Source organism: Solea solea, chromosome 19 (genome assembly GCF_958295425.1).
Source record: "Solea solea chromosome 19, fSolSol10.1, whole genome shotgun sequence".
In the NCBI taxonomy this organism is placed as follows: domain Eukaryota; kingdom Metazoa; phylum Chordata; class Actinopteri; order Pleuronectiformes; family Soleidae; genus Solea; species Solea solea.
In genome coordinates this window covers 4,192,970-4,209,334 of record NC_081152.1, presented here as the reverse complement: position 1 = coordinate 4,209,334, position 16,365 = coordinate 4,192,970, and the positions used below count along the sequence as shown (strand labels likewise).

General features: G+C 40.3%; 2 protein-coding genes across 2 annotated transcripts in view; one reads left to right on the top strand and one right to left on the bottom strand.

The window, feature by feature from the left end:
• The first annotated feature begins 1,270 nt into the window (after positions 1–1,270).
• LOC131445809 (proteinase-activated receptor 3) lies at positions 1,271–4,355 on the top strand. Its single transcript, XM_058616493.1, has 2 exons — positions 1,271–1,463; positions 2,277–4,355. The coding sequence occupies exons 1-2, from the start codon at positions 1,400–1,402 to the stop codon at positions 3,347–3,349; spliced, it is 1,137 nt and encodes a 378-aa protein (XP_058472476.1). The 5' UTR covers positions 1,271–1,399; the 3' UTR covers positions 3,350–4,355.
• A 6,898-nt stretch (positions 4,356–11,253) lies between these two features.
• The window catches only part of LOC131446256 (synaptic vesicle glycoprotein 2C-like), a 45,591-nt gene continuing 40,479 nt past the window's right edge, over positions 11,254–16,365 (bottom strand). The window contains exons 11-13 of the mRNA XM_058617383.1: positions 13,354–13,557; positions 13,086–13,245; positions 11,254–11,531 (exon numbers count right to left, since the gene is read on the bottom strand). Coding sequence (XP_058473366.1) covers positions 11,348–11,531; positions 13,086–13,245; positions 13,354–13,557 — 548 coding nt within the window. The 3' untranslated portion in view covers positions 11,254–11,347. The remainder of the gene's footprint in view (positions 11,532–13,085; positions 13,246–13,353; positions 13,558–16,365) is intronic.

Below are 16,365 nucleotides of genomic sequence, written 5' to 3'. Positions count from 1 at the left end.
CGGCAACTATTTTGATAACTAGTTTAATGCTTTTTTTTTAAAAACAAGATTTCCGATTGTTTAAGCTTCTTAAATGTGAGTATTTTCTTCATTTCTTTGCTCTGGATAACAAAGAAATTATTAAAAGTGAATCATTTTGGTTTGTGGACAAAACAAGACATTTGAGAACATCATCATTTCCAGGTTTGACAAACACCCATCGCGGATTCTAAAGGGGGCGTGGCCACAGCAACCATATGCATTTTGCCGAATTCCGACCATTTACCACAAAACAGGAAGTGCCCTGTAACTTCGCCGTACATTGACCGATTGCCTTGAAACGTCACACATGACACAAGAGAGCGACCCTGATCATGGTCTCATGGGAGACAATGATGTCAGGGAACTTCTGCACCCCCCCGACACTTGTGTGGGGGGGACGCGAGGGCCCTTTCTTGACTGCGCACCTAGTTTAATTTAGTTATTTATTTTCTCCTCCAGGTACCATCAGAGGAATCTTGCCTACCACCGGTGCTACATGTACCACTGTTTGAGAACCATGTTTATGGGCTCAGTGAGAGAGTCAGAGAGTCCCGGCCCCAAAGTGTTTGTATTTAACAACCTGTATATAAGTGTCATGTTTTTGATTCGCCCTCAGGAACAGAACACAAACAACTGACGTCTGTTTCACTGATTTTAATCACAAGTAGATCCTTCACAGTGAACATATTCCTACTAAAACACAAGCACTGAAGAAGGCTAAACGAAAACTGTGCTCATGTCTGGACAAGCTTATCATGTTCAGAAAGACATTTCCTCATGCACTCACCCAGAGCCCCTTTTCTGCTTATTACCTCATTCCACGTTTCTTCTAGGGTTCAAGAAGTCAACACAGAAAGTGACCAACGCCTTCACATGTGTCGTACATACTGTACTGAGTGGACTTTATGATAATATATCACTTGACGCAACATATATTTTTTTATTTGAATTCAGCCATTTTAAAGCCTCAAAGATTAAAAAGCAAAAGAGTGAAGACAACAGTGGGTTATGGAAGTTATGGAAGTATGGAACATAAAAACGAGTGTGGCTCAGTCAGTATTGTCACCTTTAAATCTTATGAAATCGATATCACAGTAATGTGACAAAGATCTTACATGTGAGGACGTGCAACATGGGCATGGTAAAACAAACTGGCAGGAAACCACTCTCGGTGAAGATGTTTTCTTCACCTCCCCCCCCCCCCACATCAGTAGATGTGGGGGGAGGAGGTGTTCCCAACTTGAATACACCCACACAGGCACAGCAGACAGAGGAGAGGCTGTTGAAATGTGAAGCAGAGAAGAGGAGACAACAACAGCCGAACGACAGGAGAGAGATCTGCGCTTGAGTCCGAGTGCTGTTCAAACAAGAAGGAAAAATGGGAAAACTTGTCTTTATTCTCATTTTTCTTCTCTGCATAAGTGGCTCTCTTCAGAAGAAAGGTGAGTGATAGTTTATCTTTATTTGATCTGAGAACATTCAAGACTTCTGAAGTGATTTGGTGTCTGCCATGTTTCTCTTTTATTATAATGAGATCATTAGGACTTTTATTTTAGCTAAAGAATGTGAATGTGTGCTGGGGGCGATCTGTAAGTTGATGTGGAAACTTTAACGCAAGCTGCAACATGCAGAGCCGTCTCTCACTGACTCACAACAAATGCCACATTATTACAACACAAGATGGTTTGTTATCAGTTTTACAGATCAATCAGGTTTATTGATGGAAAATTAAACTCTGATAATCGACTAGTCACCAAAACGCTGTCCTTTCTCTTTGAAATCGGAAAATCTTTCGACTTTTGAAGAGAAAATAAAAACTTTATTCACGTTTTCCTTGTTTTAAATCAGACTTTGTTGCCTTTTTGTCACATACAGAAGAAACTGAAGAAAATGAACTATAATTAAAGTGTATATTTGCATAAACACTGACATTGAAGTGTTTTGTGAGTATTCATTTATTAAATCAGATTAATTGATCGGATCAGATTCATTTACAGGACAGATAAGTTACAACTCATGACGAAACAATACATTTAATTTAAATCTCGATGTTAAATAACATAGGTGTTAGAATTTGGTATAAATAACAGACACTAGATAATTGTTTTGCTCATAAATAATAATGATTTATAGTTATTTAGTAGCTAAATCTGCTATGAAGCATCTTGTACACTGTCCCTGATATAAAATAAATATAACAAGCTAAAGTGAAAAGAGAGTAAACTTTCTTTGTGTTGCTGTTGTTTGTGTTGCAGGGAAACCAAAAAGCTCCAAAGTGAAGAGAAACAGCTCTTCACAAGAGTTTCCTGTGCCCAGAACATTTTTTGGGGACCCTGATGTTCAGCCAACCCACTTTGTCGCCAATGGGACTCAGGCTCCCATTTTAGCTCATTCTCTTCCAGCACTGAAGTCGCTCAGTAACAGCACAGCAGGTTACCTCAGCAGCCCCCTCAGCACTCGGGTCATCCCCATCATTTACATGTTGGTGGTTGCTGTCGGCGTCCCAGCCAATGTCGCCATCCTCTACACGCTGGCGTCTAAAATCCGGAAGGTGTCCTCCGCCATCCTGTACTGCAGTCTGGCTCTCTCTGACCTCTTCCTCCTCCTCTCCCTCGTCTTCAAGGCTCACTACCATCTCCATGGTAACCACTGGGATCTTGGAGAGACCCTGTGTCGAGTGGTTACGGCCTGTTTCTATGGCAACCTCTACTGCTCGGCACAGACGCTGGCCTGCATCAGCGTCAAGCGCTACCTGGCTGTAGTGCACCCCTTCAAGTACAAGGCCCTCCCCAAGAGGATGTGCACCGCCTGGGTCACGCTGGCCGTGTGGGTGGTGTTCGGAGCCGCCGTCGTCCCCGAGCTCCTCGTCCAGCAGAGTTACTGGCTCCCTGAGCTGGAGCGCATCACCTGCCATGACGTGCTCCCCCTGGGCAGCGACTCCCACAGCTTCCTGCTCTACTACAACCTCATCCTGACCGTCTTCGGCCTCCTGGTGCCGCTGGTCACCTCTGTGGTGTGCTTCTGCAGAATCATCTGTGAGCTCAACCAGTCCCACCACGACTGGTCCCTGTACATCAAGGCCAGCTCACTGATGTTCGTCATCTTCCTGGTGTGCTTCACCCCTGCAGGAGTTCTGCACTTCCTCCATTATGTGAAACTGTTTGTGAATAGAACAGAGAACCTGTACATGTACTTTAACGTGGCAGTGTGCTTGTGCTGCCTCCACGCGTGTCTGGACCCTTTCCTCTTTGTCTTGATGTCCAAGTCTGTGGGATCAACACGATACTTGAGGGCCTTTAAAGGCAAGACTTTGAGCATATCTGTTTAAGAGACACCTGTTCCGCCCCTTCCCCCAAAGACTGGTGTTGTTTGATATTTTGGAGCTGATGTGGAGGTAAATGTTCTCTGTGGCTGGAACCAGAGAGAGAAAGCAAAAAGACCTCCACTGCACCAAGAGCTGGACTTGGCCTTTGTTTGAATCATTAGGATCAATAGATCTAAACAATCAGGGTGTTTTCTTGACTGAGAACCTAGCAGTTAGCATGCTGCTACATTTCCTTCAGTACAATTTAGTTTATATTGGTATATTATGCAATAAGCTGTGTTTCCATTGTCAGAAATTGTCCTGGGAATCAAAATATCTGATAATAACAGTTGCATGGTACCCTTTTGTTGCAGTACCTTGCACAGTGGTTTGGTACCTGAACGGTGGAGTTAGACCACATGTGTCAAACTGGTGGCCCGGGGGCCACATGCGGCCCGCCCACCACTGTGCAAGGTGATGGAATAGAGACAGAATATAAGACTATATTTGCCTGCAAAATTTTTATAATAGTAATAAGACATTTGGTTGTAATCATTGCTTTATTAAATGTGTTTAATCAACTTGAAATTACATATATTTAAGCTGTTTTAATCACAATTATCCTCGTCATTATTTGCTAAATTTTCAATTTAATTCTCCGTATTTGTGCATCATAAATATGTTTTTACTGTGAATCATTTTATATCAAAACAAGCTGGACCAGACTAGATGCTCATTGGCCCTCAGGTCATTTGAGTTTGACACACACTGGATCACTTCTGTGCAACAATGGGAATGGATTGTGTGTTTCTGTGTTTCTTTTTCTCCACATTTTCTTTGGTTTCACACTGGTATGATACATACATGACGAAGCTTTCGCAGCTGTCGCAGCTTTCACAATCTGGCCTACACACCCCACATCAGGGTTTACTTTTCCAGTAATCCCACTGTGCCGAACTGCTTAGTGCTTGGAAATGCAGTTTATGCTCCTGTTACAAATGAATCATTTGCATAAAGCTTTTTTTATGTCCTCCGCCTCTTGACATGTCATTTTTCTCTTGTCACTCCCTAAAGTGCACTCCATTGTTGAAAGATTCCGCACCAGATTAGGGACTCTGTAGTGGGTTTTCAACCATATTCTTATTAACCATAAGCAATCCTAGTATTTAAGGTAGTTCTCACCAAATTGACATTGCCGTAGACCAACATTATTTATTTAGTATATAAATGTATGTCTTATGAATCAGCGTGTCTTGTCTTTTTCTGGTTTAAAAGCAACAAAACTATTGTTTTGTTGTTGTTTTTTTGTATAATGTCCATTATGTTAAGGTTTGGTGAAGAATGAACACAACATGAAACTTTCATGAGATTCTCCTCAAAAATATGAGTCGTCGTGGCCACAGACCATGAACAACGTGAGATTATTCACACACAGATAGAATCGCAGCATTTCTGCTTTGTTTATCCAATCGAAAATTAGCCTCCCATCCTTGACGTCTCGCTGTCACCAAGTTGGCATTTCCTGCTCAGCATGTGACACGATTCGTCACAGATCTTCAGCTCGCAAAGGTGAAACCGGTTTGTGACATGGAGCCGCATCCTGCCGGAGATCACATCAAGAAAACACTTCCCACCGTTACAACACCCGCAGCAGCATGAGCCTGGACTGTTAATAAAAGGCAGGTTGGTTCCATTGATTCATGCTGTTGACTCAAATTTCACACTCCACGTGTGCGGCCTCGGCACAAATCCAGACCAGACTGCATTTTTCAGTCTTGAGCTGTCCAGCGAGGACAAGCCTGTGTTTATTCCAGGAGGATCCTACTTTTCCAAAAAGATGGAATAATTATCTTTTCATTCTAAACAAAATTGTGACTTTTCATAGGAAAGTCCCACAGTAAATTATATATATGTACATGTTATTGCTTGTTCATATTTAATACATTAAAATTCATTAAATGTACTTAATTACGTTTGGATATAGCAAAGACAAACAGTGAGACCTAGAGACACCAAACACTTTCACATTTGTGAATAAAAAATACATTTATTGTAAATGGTGTGATTAAAAAGTCATTTTCCCAAACGACCCTAATTAAAACACATTTATCCTTCCACGTCACCTGAATTCCACTCACTGAAAACCACCGCGGTGTCTGTGTGAAAGGTCAGGAAACAGCTGGATCAAACTGCTGTGGACTCTCTTTAAATCATCTGTGACTGATTTTCTCGTGATGCTCGATGAATAAAGTGGTCTGAATGAGACTAGATTGATCTAGAGGAGCCGCAGAAACACTTGTTAATCAAAAACATGACATACAAGTCAAAGTTGTACGTAGACGTTTGAGTCCATAGATTTTCGATTCTGTTGTTCTGAGCGTCTTCTGTTGCTCCATCTGTTTGCGATTTGGAGAAGTGGGAAAGGCATTTGTCTGGGAACGAGTGTTTGGTGTGAACCCATGAGAAACACATGCTCGACATGAGCATGTTCCAACACTTCAGGAACATGCATTTTTAGCTGAGGCCCACAGGTCTCTCAGAGACCTCTTTGTAACGTCTGGATAACTTATGTGACCAGACGAGAGCCTCAGAGTCGCAGCCAACATTCAGCAACAACACAGAGACCTGCTGGTTCTGTGGTGCCAAGGATTAAAAAAAAATATTTATTTTTGCATGTTAAAAGTCTTCACCACGGCATTTTAGGGAGAAATGAAAGGTGTTTTTTTTTATTTAACAAGTGTTGAAGAAGCTTTAGTATTTGTTCTTTGTGGACGTCATGTATTTGAAACAATGATAAGCATTGTTTACTGAAGCCATTAGTGAAATAAACTATTGAATGAGTGTTTATAACATAAAATATGTCTCTTACAGCACAATGTTATTGTATCTTGAGAATAAAATTAATGTATAAGTCAATAAACGTTAAAATTTGAAAAAAACATCCCAACACTCATTCCGAGAACCATAGCTGATTTAATATGACAGAGAGAATAAGTTCATTAAACTAAACTGTAACTTCCTCCTGAGTCAGTCATGTTCATCATTATCTTGTTACTGTGTGGCTTTTTATGGTACGGTTAAAAACGGCATTGTCACGATTTAACAGCTTATCCTAGTCCAGCCCCCCCTGTGGTTCTCGAATCATCTAAACTAAAAATAAACATTGTGACATTTCTACTCAAAACAGGAAGTTTTCCAGGACGCAGTCATGAAATAAGAACCCAGCAAAGAGCAATAAAATCTGGCAGAGAGGTCACAGGAGTCTGTACTCGTTCATTTTCCACAAATGGTGCCATCTGCTGGTGAATGTCGATGCAGTGAACACACTCGAGTCGAGTCCCTCTGCTGTTCAAATGAAACTCTTTATTCAGTACGGAATCCACCTTTACATCGCATCCACTTGCACCTTTTCTTATCAAAATAAATCATGTCGAGGACAAGTAATTATGTCTTTTACACACACGTCTGTATATCATCTGCGAGCAGAGGTTTTTCAAATCCGAGTCACGACACCGGCGTGTCCATCCCTGCCTCGGTGACTTGACGGCAGATTTGAAGACCCTCCAGCAGAAACAGTCACCTCACCAGACACGAGCATGCCCTTCCACAAACACACCACAAGTCGACGCGCTACGATGAACACCTGTCCACGACAAACCTGACGACACGCACGCATGATACATTCACCTTTGACCCAGGGACTGTGACTTCCTCCCACAGAGGAAGTCACAGAGCGAGGACACCGACATGGAAAAAGCACACACACACATACACGCGCGCACACACACACACGCATACATACGTACGACAGAGGGACTTCAGTTAACAAACATGCAGGGTTTGGTTCTTGGAAACAGTGACAGACGGTGAGTTTGCTGAGCACAGCTGGTGGAGTTCAGACGAGGGCACAGTGCAGACGAGCAGACGCACACAAGCATCTAACAAAAAAAAAGTGTCAGAAAACAAACAAATAATGTGTTCAATATCAAGCGTTTTCCACAGTAAGGAATGTGACGTAAGCCTGTATGAATGAAACTGTGCTGCACTCTTGTATGAACTTAGAAGAGAACAGGATGTTAGAGGATTTGAGTTTTTATAAATGACCTATAATACACTGGCTCTGGAGCAGCAAGAGTACCATTCACAAGGGAATTTAAAGGATCTGTTCACCCAAATTACACACAATAAATACATTATAGCGGTATACAGCCAACCATAGCATGTTAGGCTATATTTGAACTGATTTTCATCTTCCACCATGTCCTGCATCTCACATTACATGGATTAAACACTACAGTACAGTGATCCATTTGGAAATATTCTGTATATACCAGTAATCGCCAAACTTTTCGTTAAAAATGACAAACTATCGGAATTGTTTTTTTGACTGAGAAGAAAAATACAAGCTTTTATGAAGTTATGTGTGTTTCTATAAATATCAAAAACGACAATGCAAATCCAATTGATTGTCATACATACAGGTTAGATACATTTGCCAGTGATATCATTATTTGACAGATCCTAATATCTTGTCTTTTCTGTTTATAAGGACCAGACACCTTAGTGCTCAGGTGCACTCACTGTAAATTGCAGTGAGAATAATACACAGCTCCTTATAGGTCACATATGTTTATAGGTCACATATTCAGGCTTTAAAAAGTGTGTTTTTTTGTGTTGTTGGGTCAAAGTTATGATTCATTTAATATCACATTTTTAGTATTGATATAAAGTAGCAGTAATTGTGCAGAAGTCACAAAAATAGAGGGTTTTTTCTTTTCTTTTTGTTCATAAAAAGGTGTGTGCAGCACAGTTTCAAAGGTGTGTTTATAGAGTTGGTGGAAAATGTAGTTTCTACTGTATGTTTAAACATAGTGATGGATTAAAAGACTAAAACGACTAACTTGAGACTTGAAAGTTAAAACTTGAACACGTGTGACTTGATCCCATCTCTGCTATAACATTTTTTGACTATTGTTTCAGTGCCATTCTTCAAACAAATAATCTGATGCTGAATAGGTAGGCGGCCCATTTTCAAGACACATGAGATATATGTTAATTTTAATTATGTTATACATCATAGGGTTATAAAAAAAAAAAGCTGCTAATTTACTAAAAAAGTCAATGCATGTCCGCATGGCTGCTGTGAGCACGTTTGGGTGAACTGGCCCTTTACGCATGGCTTTTAATTTCACTTAATTGTTTGTTTCGGATTCTCCAAAAATCTTTAGTTGTTCTGTATAGAAAAGAACATGAAAGACACACACACACACACACACACTGCAGTATCAAGAGATGAGAGACCAAAAAAACAGGGCAGAGCAGCAAAGCTTCCAGCAAGGTTTGGAAGGAGAGACAAGCTCAATGGAGAGAGAGAGACAAAGAGAAAGAGAAAGAGAAAGAGAAAGAGAAAGAGAAAGAGAGAGGCACGACATTTGAGAAAGGCCTTTGAGTTTTGGAGGGAGCAGCAGCAGCAAGGCAGGAAGATAAACAGAGAGGACAAGGGGACAAGACAGGTCGAGGCACACTCAGGAAACCGTGACAGGGGGAAAACACAAGAGGAAGAGCAGAGGTTTCCTACAGTATAAATTCTTCTTGACAGGATCTGATTACAACAGAGAGCAAAGCCCTTCGACGGTGAGCCGGACGCCACGAGACCAAACACAACACGGACACGAGAGAGAGAGAGAGTTAGAGAGAAAAATAGAGAGGAAGCATTCAGACAAAAAGCTTTTCCAGTCTTAAAAGTCTTACTGTAAAAAGCAGAAAATGTAAACGTCTTTTCGGTTTTTAGAAATGTAGCTGCTGAAGTTGCCAGTTTTGACTAAACTACTACATCGTTATTTTATTTATTTTTTTTTTTAAATCTATGGCCTTGTCATTCTTGCATGTTGCTGCGAAAAGGCTTGAACATCATCAACCTGGTGGATCTCAGGTTTAAGAGACACGTGAAGCAATAATAATAAAAGTCTGTGTTCATATGAAATAAAACGTCAAATAAATAAATATAAAAATAATCATACACGATGACAAATGCTCAGCTGCTACTAAATGATTAAAGATACTGTTCCACCAGTGTTTTGTTGTTGTTGTTTTTTGAACAATAGTCACTTTTTTGCTGAGTCAGGATGGATGATGTCACTTAACTGTAAATATAAAGCTAAAGCTGGGAGCCACTTAGCTTAGCATAAAAACAAGGAAGCAGAGGGAAACAGCGCCTCTAAAGCTCATTTAATGTGTTTTCTACGGAAGACGATTAGGGCCACAATTAAAAAAAAAAAAAAAAACTGACAAAAAAAGTCAGAATTCTGAGATTATTAATCTGACTTTTTCTTTAATCCCAGAATTTTGCCTTTTTTCATCAGAATTTTGCCTTTTTTCATCAGAATTCTGACTTTTTTCCTTAGAATTCTGACTTTTTCTTAAATCTCAGAATTCTGACTTTAATCAGAATTCATGCTGTTTTATTTATTTACTTTTTACATATGGCTGTAATATTCTTCCGTAGTTTTCAGACTACTCCAGAAAACAGAGTTCAGACAGTTTGCGTGTCACATACATAGTAAGAGATTGTCTTAATCTGACTTGAGAGATTATCCAGAGCTTTTCCTGCTGCTGTGTTCTCACCCGGATATACTGTAATCTGTGAATTTGATAAAATGGGTGGCAGGAAAAGTTCTGTAAAATGTCCACTACTGACTTTTTGACTGTCTTCACACATGGAGCTAGCGCCAATTTCAGTGCATGTCTGAAAATCGTGTTGAGATTTTAGTCGGCCACTCAGACTCCCATTGAGAAACAAGAGCGGTCTATTTTCTTAAGGAGCTCTAGAGGTGTTTTTTGTATTCACATGCAGCATCTTAAAATGCTTAAGAAACACGTGGAAGGGGCCACATACAGGGCTTGTGGGGTCGCCCTTCTATCACGCCCAAGAAACCTGGTGCCAAACCACAGGAAAAACATTAGAGCTTGTCAGATGACTGAAGTTGCCGTAGCTTCACTGAATTAAAAACTGCTCTAACCTAAGGAAAACAAACCTCAAAATTAAGACTACAGATTATCAGTGCTGATTTCCCTCACCCCAAGATTTACTGTTTGGTTTGGTTTGTTGATCAGGAGCTTATGGAAGAGTATTAGGGCCACAAGTAAAAAACATAGCATGAATTCTGACTTTAATCCTGAGATTAAAGGGAAACGTCAGAATTCTGAGATTAAAGTCAGACTTCTGAGAAAAAAGTCTGAGTTTAAGAATTTTTTTATTTAGATTGAAGTCAGAATTCTTGCTGTTTTATTTTTTTCTTTCTTTCAATGTTTTTTTTTTTACACGTGGCCCTAAAACTCTTTCGTAGAAGCTTCATCTGGAGGATGGAGGTTCAAAATGTTAAAGTCATCACCGTGACACGCTCAGAAAAAGAGGTGCGTTCCACCAAACACGCATCACACCTGTGTCACTCCTCACTAAAAGTAATGGAGAGTCAATGCTGCATGTGAATGGTCCCGTAATCTGTAATCTGTCATCAACCAGACAATACTATGCTAGGGTGGTAGCTTTCAATAACAATACATCCAAATAAAAAAATAACTGTTTCTTTAATCTAGATGAACTTGAGTGGGATTTTAAAGTTGTGTGTTGTTGTCCAAGCCTTTTGCAGCTTTGACACATTTTTTTTTTTTTTTAGGTGTGTTGCATGTGTGAAACAGCCCGTGGTGAATAGATATAGCAGAGCTGCGGATATACAGAGTTTTATAACCACAATTGTTAACTTTCTCATCGCGAATTCTTGCAAAAAAGCCACTGATGGGACACAGATTTGCAACCTTCGATTGTTTTGTCTTCAAACTCTTTATATCTACAGCTCTCTGTAAAGTTAAACTGTGTTTTATTATCCCGATTGACCAGGTGTTTCACTCAGAAACGACAGAATAAGAGCTAAAAAAAATCAAACTTTTGTGTTGTTGACGAGCTAATTATTCAGCAAACTGAGTGAAAACCTGGGAAACAGACATACTGCTCCATGGTGAGGTTTACATGAGGACATTGGCACGTGTATCTGGCAGTCGCAGCCCCACCAGCCCGCCGCCAACCAGCACAGACGATGCCAGCAGGATGGGGATTGCCTTGGTGATGCCGACCAGTGAGCCAAAGATCAGGTTGCCCAGCACCGCTGCCAGCTTACACATGGCGTTACAGAAGCCAAATCCTGTGCCCCTGAGAACAATGAGACAAGGAGGAAATAGAAGAAAAGAGTGGCAGATATTTATTTTCTGATGGAACTCTTACTTCTTTTTTCAGGGCCGTATACGCCATCTATCACTGCTGCTCTACATTCCAAGTACACCTGTTCAACTGCTTGTTAATATAAATGTGCCAATCAGCCAATCACATTCAGGCGCATAGACACGGTCAAGACGACCTGCTGGTGTTCAAATGGAGCGTCAGAGTGAAGAGGAGGAACGAAAACGGCCGATCTACTGGGATTTTTTTGACTCTGATTCTGTGAACCTATCGCACAAAAAAGACTAAGCTGCAGCAATGTGTTTCTTTATGATTATAAGAATATAACTTTCTGTAAATATCAACCACAGGGACCGTTTATGGAACACTTTTCACAAAGCAAACAACACTTTTTAAGAAGCAAATAAAATATCGATTTAATCATTCAAAAATTTCTTATTTTATTGTTTCAAAATACATTTGTTCTTTTACTGAGTTTTGGAGCGACAGCTCAATGGACCGGAAGTAATCACGGGCAGAGTCGCTGTCTGTCTGGAACAAAATAATTGTAAAAGTATCGAATATTTGTCATATTAGCTACTTAGAATTATTTTGTCAGATGTCGACGGGGAAAACTTCGGGGAACGAGTTCCAGACGGACAGTGGCTCCAGGCCTGTGACTACTTTTGGGCCATTGAGCTGTCGCTCTAAAACTCAGTAGCCAATCAGCAGGCAGCTTCGTAAGGCCCGCCCGTGGTCAGAAACGCAAACAAAAAACCACGGTGCAAAGAACAAATCAGGGAGTGCAAATAAGTGAGGGAGCCAAAAGAACAAATCAAGGAGACCAAAGAAATAATGAGGGAGTGCAAAGAACAAATGAGGGAGTGCAAAGAACAAGTGAGTGAGCACAAAGAACAAATGAGGGAGTGCAAAGAACAAATGAGGGAGTGCAAAGAACAAATCAAGGAGACCAAAGAACAAATGAGGGAGTCCAAAGAACAAATGAGGGAGTGCAAAGAACAAATGAGGGAGTGCAAAGAACAAATGAGGGAGTGCAAAGAACAAGTGAGGGAGCACAAAGAACAAGTGAGGGAGAGCAAAGAACAGAGGGAGTGCAAAGAACAAATCAAGGAGACCAAAGAACAAATGAGGGAAAGCAAAGAACAAATGAGGGAGTGCAAAGAACAAATGAGGGAGTGCAAAGAACAAGTGAGGGAGCACAAATAACAAATGAGGGAGTGCAAAGAACAAGTGAGGGAGCGCAAAGAACAAGTGAGGGAGCACAAAGAACAAATCAAGGAGAGCAAAGAACAAATGAGGGAACACAAAAAACAAGTGTATTTTCAAGCAATGAAATACAATACTTTTGAATAATTAAATAGATATTTCATTTGCTTCGTGAAAAGTGTTGTTGGAAAATATTGACACAAATCTAATTCCATCCCTGTTAAGGGTGTACCTCACCTTTCGCCCCATTCTAGGCTTCTATAAAAATAATAAACAAATGATTTAACTTCTCTAATCCAATACTTTGTGTGCAGCGCTCACCTCCGGTCTGTTGGGTACAGCTCAGCTGTGACCACATCAAGGGAGTTCCAGGCCGAGATGCTGAGGCCGTTGTAGAGGCAGAGCATGAAGATCATCATTGACTCACTGGTGCCAAACCACAGGAAGAAGCAGCTGATACCTGACAGCACCATGGAGCCTCCTGCAGGGGGCAACACAACACACCTCACTCACGTCACCAGAGGTCACGGCAGCGGGACATTGTGACATTTTGGGACGACGGAGCGCTCAAACAATGTCCCCGTCATACCTAACATGCTGAGGCGGCCTATTTTGTCCATGAGCAGGGCAGAGACGATGTTTCCAGGAAGCACGGCCAGCGTTCCCAGGAAGTTGACGAAGTAGACCCAGTAGGCGCTGTAATCGTCCTCGAATGTCATCTGACAGCCGGTTTTGTTGTGGTGGAAGGAGCTGTTGATCACGCGGGAGTTTGTGAGTTTGGTGTCGTCGACATCTGTGAATGTGAGAGATGAGAGTGCAGCGTTGAAGTCACAGACACAGATGCACATGTGTAGTCGATCAGGCATCATTTTTATTTTACAATGATAAACAGAAATACTCACTTTTGTACACTTCCATACATGACAATGAAAATATAATAAAATATAGATAAATAATCAAAATAAATGGATGTATTAGTAAGAATGTAGTAAGTAAAGAGGTCAAACACATTAACTATGATATTTCTGCTGAGAATTCAAAGGATTTGATTTAGTTTATTTCCATTTTCCACTTTAATAGTTTTTGATTGATGCTTCTAACAGCTCCATATGTGTTTTAGAATTGTTTTTTAAATAAACATTGACATTTGATATTCTCAATTTTTGTGTCTTTGCCTTTTCTTTGTTTGTCAAAGCACTTTGTGTTTTTAAAGCTGCTATAAATGAAATGATTTACATTATAATGATGGAATTATTCAGGTTTCTTGAGCTGGAAAGCCAGGAGAAAACTGCCGCAGACTCCTTTAAGACCTGAAAGTGTCAGCTTTACTTAAATGTCAAATTTTCATGTTTTACGACCGTGATGAATTCACCACTTAACAACCATGACAGCTGAAGCAGCCACTGCATAATTAACTCACCTTGTTGCCATGTACCATGGATTTAAGAGAGCCTCATGTATCCGTCAGTTATATTATTAATTATTATACTGAGCTCACATGGTGCATATACCAGCCAGGTTCAGATGTGGTGGTAGATTGGTGCACTAATATCTAAATAAATATATAAATAACTGTACTGAGCTGAGTCGCACTAGTGGAAAAACACCATAACACACAAGTAGCGTACTCGGGGAAGAATCATGGGGTAGCTCATGACACGATACACAAACAATGGTCCACGATACCAATAATATCACGATACAACAATTCTGTGATAATCAATATATTGCAAGACAATCATATAATGATACAGCACGATATCTGTCTAACTGAAGAAAACTAAATACTTCAAATGTAAAGGTTTTCTCTCTTTATTCCCAACACACAGTATATTTTGACCCACCCCTATACTTATATGAGGTTCATGTCCAGTTGCTGCAGATTATGCAGTTATATCTGATGTTTAAAGTTTTCATTTTAAATGATGTTGTAATATATAAGACTTGATATTAATATTTTTATATTTAGATATTCAATTTAAAGCCTCATCACGTTGTGTTTTAGGATGATTTTATACAGCAGTGTTGTTTTATATACTTTATTAAGTCCAGGACTCAGACACATGAGCCCACATGTGAGTCAACTCAGTGACTCAGATTTGACAGTTCTTTAGAGACCCAGACTTGAACTAGGATTAAATAAGACTGGACTGAGGCTTGTGGTTTAGTGACTGGATAGCAATTCATATCTGACGGATCCACAGTGGCTTAGCTAATGTATGAATAATACTAGATGTAGTTCTAGTTCCATATGGAAGTAGATTGAAAGCAGAATTTTATTGTCAAAAAACAATCAACGTGTAAGGACTTCTACTCCGGCTATAATGTGTATGTAATTATTAACCTTAACCCAACTTCACAAATAGATAAGCAATAAACCATATAATATTTAGTGTGTTGTGAGAGCAACATCCCCTGCTCTCTCTGTCTCTCCTCATTTCTCTTTATCCTCTGCTCTCCAGAGACACATTGCTGGGGGCAAAGAGACTTCATTTCCCATGGGGCATTACCAGAAACCTAACGTGCCCTTTCCTGTTTCCGTGTTCAGCGTTTTCCTGAGCGCTGCAGGGAACAGTTTTTCTACCCGACGTTCCCACAAGGTCTGACTCAGCGAACATTTAAAATGCCTCTCGTACCTTTTCCTCGTCTCCCTCCTGCTTGTGATTGCACTTTAATATCTTAGCCATGTAACCCACGGATATTACACAGATGCTGTTCATGCCTGAGTTCCCAAGTCTTCATCAAAACAAAACAAAACATGCCAGGATGAATTATTCAGGGGAAGCTCCGCTCAGGAAGTTCAATTTCCTCACCGTCTTAGATTTTCCTAACACACATGTCACTCAGTACCCACGCCTTTATGAGTCCCTCAGCAAAATCCCTCCTACCACAACCATGCAGCAGCCAGTGCTTGACTGTATGTGTGTAAAATCACAAAAGTGGCCTAGTATTAATTTGCACAATAGTATAATGCCTTTGGTTTTTAAAACTATTCATATATATATATAAAGAAATCTCTATCTAGATGTCTTTAAAATGTTAAAATGATTGTTTCTTTTCTTCACACACGATGCAAGCAGCCACTTCTGCTTGTGCCTTGGGCGACCTGTTGAATTGGACTACTGTCCTATTATTAGTTAGTTTATTAAATGAAGTGTGTCCACCTCCATTGAGCTTGTTAGTATCAGTCATTTTTTGGGTTGACCTCTTATGTCACAGACCAAAATAACCATGGATACAGGTATTTTAATATTTTATTTTTCATATTAAATGTCTGCCAGTAATTTGTTTAATCTAAATTATGGTGACAAATGATCTGTGACAACTTTGCACTGAAACTCTTGTGATGTGGAAGAAGTTTGTACGGTTTATGAAACATATGACCCTGTCCACATGACCCTAATCCTAACCCCAGAGACAAACAACCATTCACTCTTACATACAAGGTTAGTGTTCAGTTAACTTAATCCCCAATCTGGTGGGCTCTCTCTGTTGTCTTTCTCGTCTGTATACTGGCGTCTTCTTTTATTTCCAGGTCAAAATCTGGGGACAGGAACTGTGGGACGTGCAGTATTCCTAGGCCAGTTTGTGTTAGTCTGAC